This window comes from Dryas octopetala, chromosome 7 (genome assembly GCF_963921425.1).
Source record: "Dryas octopetala chromosome 7, drDryOcto1.1, whole genome shotgun sequence".
Classification (NCBI taxonomy): Eukaryota; Viridiplantae; Streptophyta; class Magnoliopsida; order Rosales; family Rosaceae; genus Dryas; species Dryas octopetala.
This window is the reverse complement of record NC_141372.1, coordinates 16,381,057-16,402,223: the sequence shown is the minus strand read 5'-3', so window position 1 is coordinate 16,402,223 and position 21,167 is coordinate 16,381,057. Positions and strand designations below refer to the sequence as shown.

Here is a 21,167-nt window from a genome sequence, read left to right as displayed (position 1 = left end):
TGACAATAATTTCAGATAATTGTAACAATCTACGAACACATTTATCAAATTTGTTAATTAGAAGAACATATTTGTATTTGTATTTTGATCAAATTTTGTCATCAAAGTATGGTATATGTGTATACATGTAAGTATCTAACTAGTTAAAAATACATCAGATTTAAAATTGATCTAAATTTGAGTAAATAAAATATAATCACTTTATTTCTCTTTATTCAAATACTCTAAATTAGTTTTTATGACTAAGAAATAATGAAATATAACTTATACTTCACTTATAATTGAAGAAAACACAACTAAAATGATTTAAAATAATCTTTTAAAAAAAATTGTGGACCAAAATTAAACTAAGTATAAAATAAGTGGACCAAATTTATAATTTCCTCGTATAATGTAATATCAATAAAAAAAAAAAAAAACGGAGAATAATATAGTAGTTGCTGTGGCTACTCTCTTTTACTTTGACATGGAGGAAGAATCTGGTCAGTTGCAACTTGCACGTACCTACACAAGTCACATGGGCTACGGAAGAAGACCAAAAGGAATCGAATCCCCACGTGAAGGGTTTGGTGCACCGCGACACACCCAATCTTAGCCCAGCCAGTATGCTTTTCGTGGCGGCAGACATTTATGCTTAATGCTTGATGAAGAGGGTGTGGATCCCGCGTGACAGATGTGTGACACGTGTCTAGATTCGAACAGCGGAATCAAGGGTCTCTCTCTGTCTGTCTGTTCACTGTTGTTGCCCTTTTTCCATTTCTCAGGTGGAACAAAGGGAAAACCAAGTTCAAACCGAATGATCAGTTTTTAGAGAGGGAGAGAGGAGCGAGTGGTCAAGAAGTGTCAATTCAAGTCGGTTTCCACTTTTCTTTTTTTTGTCAAAATTCATTTTTAGCTTGTTTTTGACTTTCTTTTGTCAAAATTTTGGGGCAAAGGTCGGTTTGAATTTCGGAATTTTTCGTGCTCTTTATTGCTTTTTTTGGCCCTGAAATTTTTTGGGATTCTTTTATTTATTTTTCATTTTTTTTCTTGAAACTCAGTTCATTGAGAGTTTTGGGGTCTCTTTGGAGAGAGGGATTGGCTTCAACTTTTAAATCTAAGCCCAGGTGAGCTTATGTTATTCCCCATTTAAATCACTAATTTTTTTTTTTAAATTCATTTTGTTGATATTAGTATCAAAATTCATTACTGTATATAAAGAACTTTAATTTCTCAGGTTTCTGTAGTGGGGCTTTAATGCTTTCCTAATGTTATTAGGAATAGGAGTTTCACTGAAATGGGTACTCAATTATTGTCAAGAGCATTTGATATGTGTAAAGCAGTAACCCATAAAGCTGAAAATTCCCTCTTTGCTTGAAGTTGATTATTGCATTTGCATACCATTTGAAAAACTTCAAAACTATGATCTGGTTAACTACAGGCTCATTTTCTTGTTGTAAGATTACTGTCAACGAGAAAATGGTTAGCTGTATAATTTATAGTTTGGGAAGTAGCAGTTGGCATGCAGTGCTACATCTTTGGAATATGAATTATCAGATTACTTGGAAGCTTTGCATATAACTAGAATATTAGGAATTCAAGTTCTATGTTTTTTTAAAAAACTGTTTTTGTACAATTAAAGCATACTGCTATTAGTATTCGTTTGGAAACTTTGGAAAATTTGGGGGTGGAAACTACCTTTCAAATAAGAAGGTGCATTTTATTGGTAGTTTGTTTGGATTTTTCTTTTTATCATTCAAATGATGCCATATGGTGATGTTAAGCAGGATATAGATCAATGATTTTAATTTGGAAGTAGATGATTAGGATAGCAGGTCAATGTTGGATTTTTAAGTTTATCTTGATTTTTGAAATTACAAAAAATTCTTTTACACTAATGTTTTAGGGCTTTTTGGTTAAAATATATTGGAATTGGATGTGTTGTTGATTTAGCAATTGGTTGATTGAGTTTCTGCCAGCTCCAAGCCATCAAAGTTTTTATAGATGAGCATGTAATCTTTTAAAACATATCTCATAATTTATGACAAAGAAACGAATTAGAGAAACTCAAAAAAGATGCTTAACTTTTCCTTTACCAGAAGCCAGGATGCAAAAGCACAGGCATAAGAAAAATGATGCTCTCTTTTTTTCTTTAAACAAATAGAAAAAAGAGCATCATTTGAAAATAATATCTGGCATATAAACAATTGTGTTATCGCCTTTATTTGATGGATATGTTTTATGTTCAGAGTCACAAAACCTGCTTGCTGCTTTTATATAGATGATGAAGGTGATTGAAGAGTCTATTTGTTATTCTACTTATGGATCTGCCTACAGTTAGAAAACCTGTATGAGATGAAGTTTGTGAACAATATCCAGGATGAATGAATTAGTTATTATAGGCTGTTATGGAGGACACTGAAAGGTAATAATTCTCAGGTTATCTGTTTCTCTCCTCCCTTCATTTTCCAATGTAATCAGGTTCCATAAATAATATCTTTTTTTTTTTTTTTTTTTTTTTTCTTCAGTGGTTTAGTGAGAAAGCCTTCTCAAATAGAGACATCTATGTTGGAAATTTTAAGGGAATTCTGCCACATGGTAAGGGTAAATACACATGGTCTGATGGAACAGTCTATGAGGGTGACTGGGAAGAAGGAAAAATGACAGGTAAAGGGCAGATAGTTTGGACATCAGGAGCACAATATGTGGGTGATTTCTCTGGTGGTTACCTTCATGGTTATGGCATCTTTACTGGATCTGATGGTACCTTTTACCGGGGTTCCTGGAGGATGAATATTCAGCATGGGACTGGAAAAAAGCAGTATTGTAATTCAGATACTTATGAAGGATCATGGAAGGAAGGAGTACATGAAGGTAGTGGTAGGTATTCTTGGAGTAGTGGGAATACATATATTGGGTGTTGGAAAGCTGGGAAAATGTGTGGTAGAGGGGTCATGAAATGGGCCAATGGTGATCTTTTCAATGGTTTCTGGTTAAATGGGTTAAGAGATGGGTCTGGAATTTATAGGTTCTCAGATGGGGGATATTATTTTGGAACGTGGAGTCGGGGCCTAAAAGATGGAAAAGAAACATTCTATCCAGCTGGAACTAGACATCCGCCCTTAAAGAAGTGGTGCAGCTCTCTGGGATATGATGATGGAAAGAGTTTGCTGTCTGGATCATTGGTAAATTCAGAAGAAAGCAAGGCTAGACCAAGTGTTAAGCGCAGTTTTTCTGAGAAAATCTCCATTGGTGGAATTTTAAGAAATTCAAGTCGTATATCACACAAATCTATGTCATTAGATAAAAACTGGACCCATTTGGATCCTGCTAGAGAATTTAGATGTTACGACTCTTTACGCACATTGTCCCATACCTCCGAGGAAAGTCATCATGAGACACAAGATAACAACAATTTTGTTTACGAGAGAGAATACATGCAAGGGGTGTTGATTAAAGAGAGAGTTAGGAATTATACAGAGATGTCAAAGAAAAGTAAACAACAGAATAAAATTTCAGTGAAGGAAGGAAAGAAGTCATGTATTGACATTTTTGGAGGCCATAGAAGCTATTATTTGATGCTTAATCTGCAACTTGGTATCAGGTAAATCGCTTGACCCACACCTTTGTAGTCTCAAACTATTAATACCAATGTGCACAAAAATGACCATTTAATCTTCAATATCCTCTTTAGTTTGCATTCTTAAAAAAAAAAAAAAAAAAAAAAAAAAAAAAAAAAAAAAAAATCCCTCTTTTTGTTTGCATGTTCACATGTGTGTTTGATGTTTCTTATTCCATGTGTATTCACTGGCACAGAGCCCTCAATATTTTACCTGATGTTTGAAAATTGAAAATTGAAATTATTGACTTGGTGGAACATTGGATTGCATAAGCATTTGGCTGCCAGTAATGTGTTAACTTAATTTAATGATCCTCACGTGGCTGGATTATGCCATATGTTATCCTCTTTGGTTATATGTTTTTGGAATTGCTAAGTTTTGGTCATGATGATGAAGGTACAGGCTAAATCTCTGGTTGGTCACCTTTAAAAAAATGGAAGTAGAAGGAAATGGATTTTCAGGAAGTCCATTTGTGCGATTTTTATTTTTGTGATTTTTATAAGTTAACAATTTAGACCTATATAACATAAACTGTCACTTTGAGCTATATTTTTTTTTTACCAATAAGAATAACTTTCAAGCAATATATATGATGATTAAATAAATTTGAACTCCCAGATGAAATCTCAGTTTAATTGGGCAGATCCATTCTCTGCCAAAGTATTATAATTTTGATAGGAATTTTTACACTTACTAAATATTCTGTTTGAAGTTCACAGGTACACTGTTGGGAAGATCACACCAGTTCCTGTACGTGAAGTTCGATCTTCTGATTTTGGAGACCGAGCCAGAATAAGGATGTATTTTCCTAGAAAGGGATCTCAGTTTACACCTCCGCATTATTCAATTGATTTCTATTGGAAAGATTATTGCCCTATGGTCTTCAGGTAATAGTTGCCTTATGCACATTGCCTAACCTATGAAAGTGAGTGAGATAAAGCTTCTGCATTTGGATTGTTTGGTTTCTAATGAGAGCATATTTGTCTGCATAGATCTCAATGAATGGAAATCCTAAACTGTGGATTATTATCTTTCATCATAATAATAGATAAAGTCAATCCCCAGTTCCGGTTTTGGTTGATCTGTCAGACTTTGTTTTTTGTTTTGTTTATGGAAAAGAACTAATCTATGAAACCTCACTTATGAAATTTTTTGGTGATAAATGATAAGGGTAAATTGGTAAAATACACATATGTCAATTGCAACAGTTGTTGTCTCGACATTTCTCCCTCTACACATGTAACTACCTGCTGCGCTGCTACTAAATTTTTTTTTTTTCTGTAGTGTCCTAACAACTATCAGCCACTTGATCACTATTAAAGTCATTTGAGTAAATTACATTGATTTCCAGGTACAGAGACTTCCCTCCATTTTTTGAAAATAACACTAACCTTTTCTGTCAGTGGACTTCTGCAGAGCTTTTGGTACTGATTATATATTAATGAGGTAAGCATGTGATACCTATCTACACCTAAAGATTCCCTGACCTGTGGAGTCACAAGTAGCCCTTAGGTCAATGCCCAACTGTAGTCTGTTAAAATATAAAGTAATTGTTGGGTGTTGACTGAAGCCTAAATAGCTTAAGTTTTTGGGGATAGTGGTAAACTCACAGAATCGAATATTGTATCAAAGAAAGGGGTCTTATTTTCAAATCTCTGCTCCATTGCACTGCCTCCCTATTTAAGTCAACTATATCACATGTTGTGCCCCACAATCAGGGGGAACTTGGGTTCACACATGAGGGAGAGTGTTAGAAAATAAACTATTATTGGCCCACGTCCTAATAAAGCTTTTGTTAACACTAAAAGATTGGCAGATAATGGCTCTTTCACAAGAAGGCATAATGGTTCTTTTTCCTTTGTGTTGTTCTGAGCCTCTGACCGTGAAATGTTTTTCCTTATGTGTCTGACTACGGGCTTTGGTGCTTTGAAGCATATAATAGTTCTCATTACCTAGTATCATCAAAATCATAAGCGTTCTCAACGTTCTCAATAGTTAATTTTCTCAATTTGATTCATTCTTATGTTTTTGTTTACTTGGTGTAATATGCAGTATATCCTTCTTCTTTATGTATTATATTTGTCTTTATCATATACACCTTGTAACCTCACAAGAATATGTTTCTGCTATATCCTATGCAAATAAGCATGTTTGAATCTCTTTCTGCCTAATTAAAGTGTTGCATTTCAGGAATTTAAGGGAGATGTTTAAATTAGATGCAGCAGAGTACATGATGTCCATTTGTGGTGATGATGGCTTAAGAGAGCTTTCTTCCCCAGGGAAAAGTGGCAGTATCTTCTACCTTTCTCATGATGATAGATTTGTGATTAAGACTCTAAGGAAAACTGAACTCAAGGTTTGAACATTGCAAACCTCTATGCTAAATTATATAAAATGAGTTCTTTATACTCGAAGTTCCACGCACCCCAAACAGTTTACTTTTCGTATTGAATGAACTTAGCAGTTGGCTAACGATTATCAACATGCTCCATTTTTATTTTTTCTTAATAAAACCTTTTGTAGTCTGAATTTATTTTTTAAACGGTAAAAGTGGATTCTCAGTATATTTTTATCAACTTTATAGGGTTTACATTGTCTGTTCTCTAGCTCCCTTTCTTGACCTTTCGGATAGTTAAAAATCATAAAATATGATAAATTGATGTTTACACATGTCTGTACTCTGTAATGTATATGCATTTATATTTGTACGCTTGCTGGAGAACATATCCTTAAAAATTATTTTACTGTCGAACAGACACACCGAATGAAAATTTAGTTCTATTTCCACCCATTCAAAAGCATGCTGATCTTCCCAATCTGACTACCTCTAGTAGAAAACAATAACAATGTGTTCATCGAAAATTAAACTTGGTATATGGGAAAATGTTGGAATTTTGGAAATGACAATCTCTAATTTCCTTCTTTGGTATCATCAAGAAGGAAATCTTGAAATTCAATGTTAAAAAAATGTGGAATTTAGAGGTTATAAATTAAATAGGTGTCATTTCCAAAATCCCAGTATAACGATATTTTAAGAAAAAAAAAAAGTGATCCATCACCACTCCGCCACCCCACCTCAACCACAAATACCACCATCTCGCTTCCCCTTCTGCCACAACCACCATCGCCGTCGTCGTCGTCACCACCATCTTGTCACTAGCTTCCCCATCGTTGTCACCCCCACCCCACCCCACCCAACTACCCCTGCCTTGCTTCAGTTGCTTGCCCCCTCCCCCACTGTAACTACCACCACACCCCCTCCATTGCTGGCATCACCACTTCCATTCTGCATCAACCACCGCCACCACCACCATTGTTGCAGCCACCGGAACTGGCCCCACTACTATGATCTTGCTCCCATAACGCTCACCTTTGCAATCACTGTTGCCGCAACCACCTCACCATCTTCCTTCCACTAGCCCCGCCTCTGTCCCAGCCTCTATCACCTCACTCCCACTACCACCCCAACCGTTGACACCACCACCTTGCCCCCTTCACCACCAACTCCACCTCCATCGTCAGTTTTGTCACCACCAACATCACTGTTAGCATTTACACCACCACCTCTACCACTAAAATTGCATTTAAATTCCATCATGCTTAATAAGTTGGCCAAACAAGATCTTTTACAAGTTCCAGGACTTTAAACTCCATTCTTTCAATTTCGCAATTTTGAAATTCGCTCGTACTTTCAAACTTCCTCATTCAAACGCACCATAAGAAGCAACCTGCAGAAAATTGGAAAAATCCGTAAGCAATCCTTTTCTTTTTACTTTTCTATAAAATTATTATATTATTTTTGTTTTTTCAGTTTACTAATAATTTATATCTTGTGAGATGTAAATTTATCCTAGAACTATAATACATCATGACTTGACCAACTCAAGTTGGTTAGAGAAGAGAGATCTTATTCTGCATATTAAAGTACCTTTGTCAACTTTTACTTGTTTATTTTGGGTAACGAGGAAAACCCTCATGATTCGCCCCTTATCGGGTCCAAGATCTTACGTAAATCTTGGATATGTAGGAGTTATATATGGGTGTTGCGCTCATGGGGGGGGGGGGAGGGTTCTACCTAGGATGTTCGAGTTTACATCTCGCCCTATGCATACCTTTTACCACTGGGCCACCTGTGCTGGTTGAGAATTTGCACATTTTACTTGCCGAAAATCGTAGATTTGTTGGATCGGAAAACACATGCTAGGAGTTTTAACGACTAGTTTGAAAATATTCTTCTTTGTGGGGCTAAATTAGATTTTTGTTCTTTTAGGTCAGTTTTCAATGATTTGAAGGGATCGTCTCCAATGCATATTCATAGCTACATTAGCAATTGTGTCCACTGAATCATAGGATCCACTAGCTGTTTCTTTGATGCCTCAAATTGATGTGGATGAGATTGTAAAAGGAAAATCATGAAAGGAAGGTTTTCATTTACCATATGTCTGGTGGTCAAAGGGTGCTATTGATGTGGAATTGCTAGTTTCCTTTATGTTTGCAAGGGCTTTAACTCTATATAATAATTTCAGATAGCTCAGATTGGAGGGGTACTCCTTCGTAATCTTTGTAGGAAACAAATGGAGCTTTGCTGAAATGATCACATAATTGGACATGAATGGACTGGTTCTTGGCATGCTAGTTTTAATTGGACCTCTTGATTCCAGAATTTTTTGTCTGATTCTTGGCAAGCCAATGATTACATGTAGCTCAGGTCAAAGGGAACTGCAATCCCACCATTTCCAGTCAGAAGGTTTTTGTTGGTTTTTTGTATCATCTTCTGTTTCTTTATCCCTTTAAAATTGAATGTGAAGATTGTAGCTGTGAAGATATTGAAATTGATGGGTTGGGAAATGCTAATATTTTTAAAAAAGAATGCATTTGTTGGAAGCTGCTGGGGAGAGATTGTGGGAAGTCAGGATGAATGCTTTTCCTGTGTTTTTAGATCGTTAGTTACACTATGTAATGATTGTATTTGTGAAGGCCATAGCCCATTGATTGAGGAGGTGAAAGAAAAATGAGTGGTCAAGTTAAGGCTTCTGCGACCTGACTTATCGGTGTTGCATTTATTTGATATTTTAATATCATTATATCCCTTTTGCTTCTTACTTGAACAAAATGATCCATCAATTCCATATGTGTTTGTACACTGTCCAGTAGCTGTCCGTTTATGGCAGAATTCTTTTAGGGAGGCAGGGGTAAGTTGGGTGATTCCAGCAGATTGCTTTGCAATGCTAAGCGAAGGCCATAGTTCTGCGACAGTGCTGTGTTCTGGCTGTATTGTGGGCCATTTGGATGGAGGGCTGCGTTTTAAGTTAAATAATGCTTCCTGGTTATTTGTGTAAAACATAACTCATCAAGTGACTGATAGTGATCTTCCTATTGATTAATTTCATAATATTTTTGTGCATTATTGTATGACATGCTAAGTGGCTATTTTTTAGTGCTACCATCTTAGTATTTTTATGTCTCTACAGTAAGCTTCAGAGTGATACTCTCAGAGAGGGTATTTCCATTATTATGAATGTGTCCAAGGAAAAGAAGCGTAACTTCACTGAGACCATTGAACTTTGAAAAACTATGATCCCCAAAAGGACAAGCGTTTCAGTGGTTCTGTTAAGTTGCCACACATTCCTCGTCCAAAGATGAAGGTCTGCATGCTTGGAGATACTCAGCATGTTGAAGAGGTAATGAATTTTTTGCTCAGATAAAGCATCAACATAAGATTGAATTAGTGGATTTCTTTGTGTTCTGTACTGTTTTCTTTGTTGATTTAATTACAGGCTGAGAAGTTAGGTTTGGATTACATGGATGTAGAAGGGTTGAAGAAGCTAAACAAGAACAAGAAATTGGTTAAGAAGTTGGCCAAGAAATACCATGCCTTTTTAGCATCCGAAGCTGTCATTAAGCAGATCCCCCGTCTTTTGGGTCCTGGTCTCAACAAAGCAGGTGGGTAGGCAGTCTGCTTAGGAAGAGTATTTGAAAATTTTTTTGATTGCTGCTTGCTTTCTGAACTGTAATATGTGCATATGCAGTATTGATGTTCTTAAAAAATCATTCCTTTATTTGAACTTTTTTTTTTATGTTGTAAGCTGCTCTGGTATTTATCATGAAGTTTTTGTGAATTGCTCAATCTGTTGAATTGTTAATAGTATTGTTTGAAGATGAAGATTTTGTTGAATTGCTTGTACTTGCATTTGTTTAACTATAGTTCTTTTCTTGTCTTATTTTGGTTCAATTCATATGCGCTGTAGGAAAATTCCCAACCCTTGTTACTCACCAAGAATCACTTGAGTCTAAGGTTTCTGAGACAAAAGCAACAATTAAGTTCCAACTGAAGAAGGTTCTTTGCATGGGAGTTGCTGTGGGAAATGTGTTCATGGAGGAGAAGCAGATATTCCAAAACGTGCAATTGAGTGTTAACTTCCTCGTTTCACTTTTGAAGAAGAATTGGCAAAATGTAAACTGCATAAGATCTTTATTTGTAAAGAATATTTTTCTTGTTGTACAGCTCTGAATTCACTACTTGCATTTTATTACAAAATCTTCAAAATGTTATCCTGCGTAGCCTGCAGTTTATTATTTGCCATTATTATTGTCTAATTTATTGTCTTTTTCTTTTTTATCAGGTCAAGTGCTTGAACCTTAAAACGACCATGGGGAAGCCATTTCGTATCTATTGAGAAAGACCTTTCACATGTTTTGAGAGTTGTAGGGGAAGGTTGTTGGAGCTAATACTTATAGGAAGTGTGGCTATCTTAATTGTCAAATTTTCTTGTTGGTTGGCTGTTTTACTATTTTGCTTAATGCTTATCAACATTGCTATGTTAGACTTGATATTTAATTTTTGTTGGAGAGGAACTGGATTCTCTCTCTCTCTCTCTCTCTCTCTCTCTCCCCCGAACCCACTTAGAACATTAGAATCTCTAATGCAATTGTGCAACTCAACGAAATGTATGGGAGAAGTCAACAAATATAAATAAAGAAATGGAATACCAAACAAAACATCCAAATAAGTATCAAATCCTTGATATTTCAATTTTCCATGTTTATCAATTTAAGCACTGAAAAATTGGGTAACTAAATGCAAGAAACAAATTGTTTTGTGAAAAAAATTATGCAAAATCTTGTAACTGAATCTGTTAAAATAATAATTTGATGTTAAATAGTAGTGTTATTATTACTGCATAAACTTCAACTTCACTAGTCATAATCCCAAAATTTGGAAGGGAAAAAAAAAGATGCACCGGATAATCACATCAACAAGCACGCACGCAACTGCTAGTTTCCCTGAGCAACCAAAAACTAATAAGAACCTGCCTCAATATAAAGTACTCAGCTATAAACATAATAATAATAAAACAAATCTGTAGGAAGCCATGGCAGACAGCTCGGTGGACCAGTGCCGAATGGGTGTCTCGTTGGATGTGTTTTGTTTTTCCTTTTGTCGTTTTCAATTATGAGCTTCAATTATGTTCATGACCCCGCAGGACAACAACCCATGTGCTCCCATGTGCTCCCATGTGCTCCCATGTGCTGTCATATGCTCCCATGTGCTCTACCCCGCAGGACAACAACCCATGTGCTCCTTGTTTGACTAGCAGTTGTGGGATGTAAAAGCAGCCCACTCCCACAATCCCACTAAGTGAAATTTCCGAAGGAGATATCAGCAAGAAGGGAATTTCTGAGAGGCCAACATAGATCTAGAGATTATACCAAGAAGCTCGTTCTCTGAGAATCAGACATCACAACTGAACAATTGTTTCACTTACTGTTTCTGATCACTAGCTTTCCTCTTTATCTTTCATTTCCCTGTCTGTCCAGCTAAACAAACAAGTCATGGCTCTTGAAGTTGTTGGTGGAGCGGTTCTTTCTTCTTTTCTCTCTGTTCTCTTTGACAGGATGGCATCCCGTCCGGTCCTTGACTTCATCCGAGGACACAAAGTCACTGCTGGGCTGCTCCAGAAGTTGAAGTTGAAGTTGTTGTCAGTGAATGCAGTGCTTGATGATGCAGAAGGGAAGCAAATCAGAGACCCGAGAGTGAGGGAGTGGCTTGATGAGCTTAAAGATGCTGTCCATCATGCAGAGGACCTGTTGGATGAGATCAAGACTGAAGCCCTGCGACGCAAGGTGGAAGAAGAAGAATCTGGGAGCAGCAGCACTCGTCAGGTACACAATATCACTTCTCCTTCCTTGCATGAACTTGACAAAACTCTGGAACCCAGAATATTGGAGATTCTTGAGAGGTTAGAACTTATTGTAAGTGAAAAAGATGTGCTTGGTTTGAAAGAAGATGTTAAGGATAGCCTACATGCATATGCAAGATTACCTACAACTTCTTTGCCTTTGGGAGAAGACTCTGTATTTGGAAGGGAGAAGGAGAAGGACAACATCATCAAATTATTGCTAGCGGATGACGTGACTGGCAATAAGATAAGCGTGATTCCCATTGTGGGCATGGGGGGGATTGGGAAGACCACTCTTGCTCAACTAGTATACAACAATGATCGAGTACAGCAAGAGTTTCACCTCCGAGCATGGGTTTGTGTTTCGGAAGAATTTGATATTGTCAAAATAACACAAACAATTTGTGGGTCAGTCACTTCAGAAACGTGTGATCATATCACAAACCTAGATATGCTTCAAGTTAATCTCAAGAAGGCTTTGACGGGGAAAAAGTTTCTCGTTGTTCTTGATGATGTTTGGAAAGTGAATTATTCCCAATTGGATCTCTTAAATCGTCCCTTTGAGAACGGAAGCCATGGAAGCAAGATCATTGTCACAACACGTTTTGACGATGTTGCATCTATGATGGGCACTCTTGATCAAATTCACCGTCTGGAGCAAATTTCCGAGGATGATTGCTGGTTAATATTTGCAAAACATGCCTTACAAAATGCAGGAGTGAATCCACATCCAGATCTTGAAAAAGTTGGAAAACAAATTGTTAGAAAGTGTAAAGGTCTTCCTTTAGCTGCAAGATCACTTGGGAGTTTATTACGCTCTAAATTAGATCCGGAGGAATGGGAAAAGATACTGAAGAGTGAAATATGGGAGTTATCAGATATGGAGATTCTGCCGGCTCTATGGTTGAGTTACCATTATCTACCTCCACATCTCAAGCGTTGTTTTATGTATTGTTCAATTTTTCCCAAAGATTATGTATTTGAAAAATCAAAATTGATTTTGATGTGGATGGCTGAAGATCTCTTACAACCTAAAAACAAGAATATAACCATGGAAGAAACTGGGGAGGAATACTTTAATGATCTAATGTCAAGGTCATTTTTTCAACGTTCCAAGTTTCTATCCTCAAGTGGTTTTATCATGCATGACCTTGTTAATGATTTAGCAAAATTTTTATCCGGAGAATTTTGTGTTAGGTTGGAGAACAATGATGACTCTGTCAACATTGTGAGCAAGACTCGTCATTTTTCGTATATGACGGGACTTGATTCTGATGGCTCAGAGAAATTGGAAGCTTTATATGAGGCCAAACATTTACACACTTTTCTACCCTTACCATCATTAAATGTATATGGTGAACTGCATGATCTCTTGCCCGCGCTGCAATATCTAAGATTGATCAATTTATCAGGATATTATATTCATGAGTTGCCAAATTCAATCGGTAGCTTGAAGCATCTTAGGTACTTGGACTTATCTGGCAGTCTAATCCAAAAGTTACCTGACACGATGTGTACTTTACATAATTTACAGACGTTATTGTTGGAAGGGTGCTGTTTTCTTGCTGAGTTGCCAACTAACTTTGGAAGACTAATCAGCTTGCGCCATCTTAATATCACGGGATGCGAAGACTTGGAAAAAATGCCACCACATATGGGGAGATTGAGAGATCTACAAACGTTTGAAGGCGTGTTTGTCCTAGACAAGTACACTGGGCGTAACATTGCAGAGTTGAAGGAGCTTAAGTCTTTGCGCGGACAACTTTCTATTTCTGGGCTTCATAATATTGTGAGGGCCGAGGATGCTTTGGAGGCCAATATGAGGGATAAGAAGTATCTCAATCAACTATGTTTGGAATGGGGAGGTGATACTGAGGATTCAAAAAAAGATGGAGAAGTGCTTGCCAACCTCCAACCTCATACAAACCTAAAAATACTCACGATCCGTTCTTATGTGGCTACAAGATTTCCTGATTGGTTAGTAGATCATTCTTCCTCCAATCTAGTTTCTCTAAAACTTGAGAAATGTGAATATTGTTTCTTCTTGCCACCACTTGGGCAGTTACCCTCCCTCAGAAAGCTTGAAATTATTGACTTAAATGGAGTGGTGTCCATAGGCCCTGAGTTTTATGGTGACGATACTTGTGGAATAAGGGTGCCATTTAGATCTCTGCAAGTTTTGAAATTCATAAGTATGCGGGAGTGGCAAGAATGGTCTTATGTTGGAGGCAATCAAGAGGGTGGAGCTTTTCCTAATCTTTGTGAGCTTGAGTTGAGGGATTGTCCCAAGCTAAGCGGGAGATTCCCGTTAGACTACTTCCCAAAGCTTGAAAAGCTCAGAATCAGGAACGCTAATGTAGAATCCCTTGCTACTTCCCAATGCCCTAAACTCCTCCTATCCCTCACGAAATTAAAAATAGAGGAATGCCCAAATTTGGTGTGTTTTCCCGATGGAGGGCTACAAGCGCCCAACTTGACCAAGATGAAGATCCGCTTCTGTGAGAAATTGAGGTCACTGCCAGAAGAGATGCACACCCTTCTCCCATCTCTTGAGACTATGTCAATAGAAAATTGTCCAGAATTGGAATCATTTCCGGAAGGGGGAATGCCACCAAAATTATTCCATCTCAGTCAGGTACTAATTCTGCAGTCTATGCTTGTAAATTTCATTTTTCAGCAGCGAATCTAAAAGCCCTTACTTTGATCAAACATATATGCATATTCAACAGATCGACATCCAATCGATTGAAATCTCCCCTGGTTTCAAATTTCTCTTACTATTTCTTTTTCGACATATTAGTTTTTACATTTTTGGCTTACTCTTTCTTTCTCCTTAAAATTCAGAAACAAAGTAGATCCAATGGCTGTGTAGACTCCTCTAGTTTACGGTTTGTTCAATTTCCAATGCAAGTCTTAATTCCATTTTAGTGAATTGAGGTTATTCAACATAAGATAAGTTATGTGTAAGATAAGATTTAAACTCAGGTTTAGAAGGATTGCTAGAAATTTCAGAAGTAAGGGAAGACAATAGAATTGCTGAAAATGCCAGATGGGCAAGAATATAAGAAGATATGAACTCAAGAAACAGTTTCTTAGTAGGCTAAGCAGATTAAGACAACGAGAAGATTGAACCTCTTAAAAGATAAAGATAGAGACTGAATTCACTCCAGGTGATTCACACCCAAACTTGGTTTCACACCAAAAATTTCCTTTCTCAAGTTAGAGACCAGAAAATGTTTTGATAACCATTTTGAATCCTAATTAAGAAGACATAGAGTGCAGTTTGAAATATCAATCAATACCAGCTGGTACTGAATTTGGCTATTTACATTACTAAGTCTCAAATGTTTTATATATTTTTTGATAAAATATGTCTGATATGATTTCATCAATGAAGAAATGTATTGATTGTGATGGATTATACAGTTGATGAGTATCTAATGTTTTTCTGTCAACCACAGGCTGGTGCATCATCTTGTTTTTAATACACAATGCCCGGGGTTTTTTTCTTGGTTAATGCTCACATACCTCCGGATCCCTTCTTTTTATACGAGTAAGTCTTCCATCGTGGATACAAAAGAGTTTTCTATTGTGTTTGAGATTACATCAAATTTCCTGTTGCAAACCACAACTAATTAAAGAGTTTTGTTTTGATGTGAGTGAATAAAACACAAGAAACTAAGTATACTTAATATTTTCTAGTCAAATGCATGCCTTTTATATTTTGTCACCAAGGTGCCATAGTAATTGTGTTCCTGCTAGATAATTAGTCCATGAGTTGATCATATTGTTGGCACCCAACGATTGATATACTATGCTGCAAAGCTTGAACTTTTCCTCTGCAGCAGCCTGCAATGACATAAATTACATTTTAAGCAAAATTAGATTGCCATCCTTGATAAAATCCGTACATATTATATACTTCTTGTTCAAAGAATATGAAGATTACACTGGAGCTTTAGAAGCTAACAAATATGTAAATTAAGGCCAATTATATTTTATATGCTTCTTGCTCAATATGAATGGGTTGATTGTCTATGGACACTAACAAATCTACCCATCAGTTTTGTTACATATTGATTGTTGAAGTTATAAATTAACAGATTAGAATAGAGGGTACAAGTTCAGCCGATAAGAATTAATGCAACATGTAACTGAGTGCAAACCAGAATTTTTAGTTTTTGTTCGTCTGCGATTAATTCTTGAGAATTTAATTGCATCATGCCACTGAAATCGTTTATTGTTCTTCCAGGCTTAGTCGACAAGATGTCAAACTCTGCTGATGAGATGGACAGGCAATTTTCATGGGCGCCAAGGCAATAACCAGCATAACACAATTCTCCAATCCCGAACAACCTTACAGAGAATTACAAGCTCCAGATTTTGATCAAGTTTGACTTTCGAGAAGTAGCCCACTGTACAGATATTAGAATACAATTGTGATTTGTAAACACTGGTTGCTGAATTTTTATTTTTGAAAACTCTTTTCTATCTGTTTTTATTGAGATATGCATTTTGGTACTTTCGGGAATGTCACTTGAAACTCTTGTTAGTAAAAGATTAGGATGATAATGTGTTCTTTGAATATGTGGTTTTGCATGAATCTTTAATTTGTCATGTAGCTGTGGTGAGATACTATTTATGGATTTTACAATCAATTACGCAAGGCAAGAAAAGCTGTGGGCAGAGTTAATTTTTTTCAACTATTTTTTCCAAGGGTAAAATTGGTATTTTAAAATTGTCAACTATGAGGAGGTAAGGTGAGCAAATCAGGGGTTCAAATAGAACCAACCATTCTTTTATGTTCTTGAGAATTTAAAGTGACCAACCTTCTTGAAAAAAAAAAAAAAAAAAGATTGCTTCAAGCTTAAATTGTCCTTCACAAGTGGAGGTGTAGTGGTGTGTTTGATGAGCATTTTGTTTTGTCTGTCATGCCTAAGTTTTACATTTTTTGCTTACTCTCTCTTTTTCCAATTTTCCTTTCTCATACTACATTAATTTAATTCTCAAACTCTTACCTATTAGGCTGGTTGTTCTTTAATTTAATGTCTTTTGAAACACAGAAGACCCACAAAATTCATGTTTTTCATCAACTCCTTTTCCTTTCAAAAGTAGGAACTCAAATTTCCTGTTAGAAACATGTACAATTCAGCCCTTGAACATTTATTACAACAAAACTGTTAATAGATATCGCCTATTTTATATCGGATGTTAAATCAACTGATATTGTAAAAGTAATAACATCAGTTATTTTTTTTGCTGATTTTTGAACTATATTAGAAATCACTAATTTTTTTTCACCTGACATATAATGTTTTCCTTTTTCCTAGAATTTGTAAAGACATCAGTTTAAACTGTCAACTGATATCATAAATTGACATTTTACCCCTATTTTCCTGCCACCCAAACACACATGATATCTAATTTAATTACTATATTCTTTATACTGTATAATTTAATTATACACTAAAATCTAAACCCTAATACTCTATATATTCTATATTCCCTAATACTCTTTATACTCTATAATCTATACATTAAACCCTATATACTCTATATTTTTTAGGATATTAGGTTTTAAGCCCTTTAGGATACTTTTAATTATTTTTTTATATAGAAATATATTAAAGTTTAAGGTTTAAAATAACTAAACGAAATCTCAAACCTTTTTTTTTTCTTTCCAATTGCCCAAAAGCTCCAAACCCCCTCCTTTATTTTCTCTTTTTTTTTTCTTTTTTTTTTCTTTCCTTACTTTTTTTCCCCGTGCCTCTCTCTTCAGTTTTTTTTTTATCTTTCCTTCCTTTTTTTCCCGTGCCTCTCACCTAGCCAAGCTTTGTCTGCACTAAGTGTAACAACCCAAATTTTGGCTTATGGTAATTTTGTTACTTAAATTTTTCAAATTTGTTTTAAGGTTTGTTTAAAGGAATTAGAAATTTCTTTAAAATTATTTTAACTAACTTAGACCTTTGGTTGTGGTTCTAGAGCTTAGTTGTGTGGAAATGAATTTTAGAAAATGAAAATTCAAGAATTTGGAGATTATTATTTTTTTTCAGAATTAAATTATAAGAGTAGGATTTTTCATTATTTTTTTGAAAGCAATTTGACTATTTTGAGGTTATAGGAAATTAGTACTCATCAATACGAGTTCGTAGAATTTTTCGGTGAATTATTTGGAGTCTCGAACTATTTTTGGTGAATTTCTGAAGTTGGAGAAAATAGAAAATATGAAAATTTCGATAATTTTGATAAATTTTGGTAAATTTCGCTGAAATTTCAAAAATTTCGGCGTAATCTTCCCGAAAAATTATTAAACATGTGTTTCGATTTCGGCACCCTAAAAAAACGAAATTTAATACCTTGGTTATCATAATAAAAAATCATGTGAGCGATATGACAAGTAAAAACAATGCATATTTGCAGGCAACAATAGTTATTATCATACATACACACAATAAAAGTCTCATAGACACGGTGTGAGGATTTCACCTATCTAGATTTCAAACTTAACTTGATGATGCAGTTCCACAAAACCAACGTCCTTGTCTTTTCTTTGGGTAACTGGAAAGTCCAAGATCCAATAATAATTCAGTTGAAAGTAAAGTTTGACAGAATTTTGACATGACCTTTTCTTTTCGGTCATACATTCCTTGAAAATTCCAGAAATGAGTCTACTAAGACCGTATTTATGTATTGTCTGGGCCTAGGGTTTCTACTTACGTCCAATTTTAATTTAAGTATGAAGGTTAACCAGTTAAAGTCCAACAATATGACCAGGTCAGGGCTTGGGAGGCTGGGGGAGCTCTGACCAAGTGTCCAGCGCCTATATGCTCATGCACTGAGTTCAGTTACTTTAAAAGGGTGGCCTTAATCCGTTATTAAGTTGATTGATTAACAAATAAATTTGATTTAACGTACAAGTAAAGTAATTGAATAAATCCAACTTATTACTTTAATTGTATGCTGCCTAGTTGTCTAATTAGTTTGTAGAAAGTCTATAATTCAACATATCGTACATAATTAGCTATTTTACTACAAATCTAACTTTCACTAATCATGCCCTTAATTCAACTTGACAAGAAAGGTTTAGGATCGAGCACTTATCCGATTGTAGACCTCCTTAACTTAAAACTATCACAAGATTAAACCCTAATAAGTAAACAACTTAATTAAAAGAAATTAACCAAGCTTTGGAATCTAGGGAATCTTACCGAATACCTACTCGGGGCGGATTGAAAAAACCGGCAAAGCTACCCTACTGTGGACTCAGTATTTGATCGTTATGTCCGATGACAACCCAACCAAATTCTTAACTAGGAACTACTTCAAGATTGAAAATCGTCCTAAGGAGAGAACAAAAGATTTAAACTAAGGGCTCCCACTTTATTGGTATATATGCCCAAGAACAAGTGTAGATCAACACTTGTTCTAGAGAGAGAAAAAGAGAAAGCTTGTAATCTAGAGAGAGATGCTCTCAAAGAACCAAGTGAGGGGTGTGATCACAGTATCTCCAAGAATCAAGAAGACAAGAAAAAAGAGAGAGAGAGAGAGAGAGATCTTGAAGAAGAAACTGTGTTTTCATTAAGAGCAGATCGTATTACAAGAATAAGGAAGCTAAGGACCTTTTATACTAAAACAACTGCAACAGCTAAAACCATCTAGCTAATAAGCTTGCTAACAGAAAAATGTCTAACAATTCTAACAGATGCTCTAACTAAAGCCACACGTTGTACAGCCACATGTCATACGTACACTAATAGGTCTTCAAATAACCAATACTCCAACCACTAAGCTATTTACAGCTGGACAGTCAACACCCCCCCTCAACCTCAACAAGGGAACCGAGTCTGAGGTTGCAGCAATGATGATGATGCAAGGGACTATGATCGAAGACCCTTGGTGAGCACATTTGCTGTGTTGTTTGAAGTAGAGACATACTCCAGTTCCAGGTCTTTACATTGGACCTTCTCTCTAACGTAGTGAAAATCTGTGTCAAGGTGTTTTATTCTAGAATGAAAAACAGGATTCGAGCCTAGAGCTATAGCTGACAGATTATCACACCTGATGATCAGATGAAGAGGAAGACTGATATGCAGATCCTTGAGAACATTTCTAAGCCAATAAAGATCAGACACGGTATTAGCCAAGGCTCTGTATTCTACCTCAGTAGAGCTGCGAGCTACTGTGCCTTGTTTCTTGGACTGCCAAGAAATAGGATTTCCTGCCAGATACACAATGTAGCCTGTTGTAGACCTCCTGTCATTAATATTCCCACCCCAGTCAGAGTCACTGTAGGCAGTTAACCCCATGAGTCCCGAGCGATAATGAAGTCCATGATGCAAAGTACCTTGCACATACCTTAAGATCTTTTTTACTGCATCATAGTGAATCTCAGTAGGTTGGGCCATAAATTGACAAACTGTGTTAGTAGCATAGGCTATGTCAGGCCTAGTAAAGGTCAGATATTGTAGAGCACCTACTAAACTCCTGTATAGAGTTGGATCAGAAAGTAAATCCCCTTCATCTTTGGCCATTTGAAGGTGAGGTTTACAAGGAGAATTGCAAGGCTTGTAGGTAGACATGCCATCTTTGGTCAAGAGATCTCGAGCATACTTCGCTTGGGAAATGAAGATACCACCATTGGCCTTATATTGGATCTGTAAACCAAGAAAATATGTTAGTTTTATGCTTTAGGATATAAAGGGGCTATCTGTTTTCATATTCCCACTAATAGGATATTTTTATCTCGACATGTTATCCATGATGAGTCAATTTTTCCTTATTCTCAAATAATTCCTCCTATTGTTTCTACTTCTTTTCCTATTGAGTCTACTGCTTGTTCTTCCACTCATAATGTTCTTCCAATTCCTGTTTCTTCCATTTATGTTTCTAATACTGCTGTGTCTGATTCTATTCCTCAAGTGTCTCATGACTCTCCATTCATCTCAGAAGGTAATTCTAGAAATACTAAATCTTTTTCTAGGACCACCTCTACTGCTACTTCCTCCAGACCAGTTCTAGAAGTGTTGCCCATCCTTGATACTACTTTAAATGCTTCTCAAAATGATACAGCCATTGTTCCTCTCTCTATTACTGCTCAGTTAACTGGTGCTAATACACATGGCATGGTGGCCTCTCTACTCATTGCCAATTGGTTTTGGGTTGGATGCTCTAATTCTATCATGGTATCAGAGCTTGGTTATCCGCGTGTAAGGCCCAACGGCCACACATGCTCCTACGTCACCCAATACAATTTGTTCACGTGTAAGGCTCAAAATCTCGCCACACATGTGGGGGCGTGTTGAGAGTAATGTGGAGCAATGTCCCACATCGGAAAACTAGAGCTTAACATATGTGCTTATAAGTTTTGGGCCTCTCCACTCATTACCAA

At 36.2% G+C, this 21,167-nt stretch overlaps 2 protein-coding genes and 1 pseudogene across 9 annotated transcripts; all 3 read left to right on the top strand.

Annotated features, from left to right (window-relative positions):
- The first annotated feature begins 602 nt into the window (after positions 1-602).
- On the top strand, positions 603-9,210 carry LOC147280112 (phosphatidylinositol 4-phosphate 5-kinase 8-like). Of its 7 annotated transcripts, none has more exons than XM_086249743.1 (7): positions 603-713; positions 1,041-1,106; positions 2,261-2,404; positions 2,516-3,583; positions 4,319-4,486; positions 5,790-5,955; positions 8,126-8,260. In XM_086249743.1, exons 3-7 carry the CDS (start codon positions 2,388-2,390, stop codon positions 8,186-8,188), a joined length of 1,482 nt encoding a protein of 493 aa, XP_086105869.1. In that variant the 5' UTR covers positions 603-713; positions 1,041-1,106; positions 2,261-2,387; the 3' UTR covers positions 8,189-8,260. The 7 variants fall into 7 exon arrangements, with proteins under 7 accessions (XP_086105869.1, XP_086105868.1, XP_086105870.1 ...); XM_086249742.1 differs by lacking the exon at positions 603-713 and adding an exon at positions 766-935; XM_086249744.1 differs by lacking the exons at positions 603-713; positions 8,126-8,260 and adding an exon at positions 9,071-9,210 and having other exon boundaries at positions 766-1,106.
- Positions 9,075-10,480, top strand: LOC147280111 (large ribosomal subunit protein uL1-like; annotated as a pseudogene). The gene is made up of 4 exons (XR_015123244.1): positions 9,075-9,280; positions 9,377-9,542; positions 9,848-10,053; positions 10,223-10,480. The product of XR_015123244.1 is annotated as a large ribosomal subunit protein uL1-like (transcript).
- Positions 10,481-11,242: 762 nt separating this feature from the next.
- LOC147280110 (putative disease resistance RPP13-like protein 1) lies at positions 11,243-16,300 on the top strand. Its single transcript, XM_086251003.1, has 3 exons — positions 11,243-14,414; positions 15,241-15,332; positions 16,032-16,300. Exons 1-2 carry the CDS (start codon positions 11,433-11,435, stop codon positions 15,262-15,264), a joined length of 3,006 nt encoding a protein of 1,001 aa, XP_086107129.1. The 5' UTR covers positions 11,243-11,432; the 3' UTR covers positions 15,265-15,332; positions 16,032-16,300.
- Positions 16,301-21,167: the final 4,867 nt, after the last annotated feature.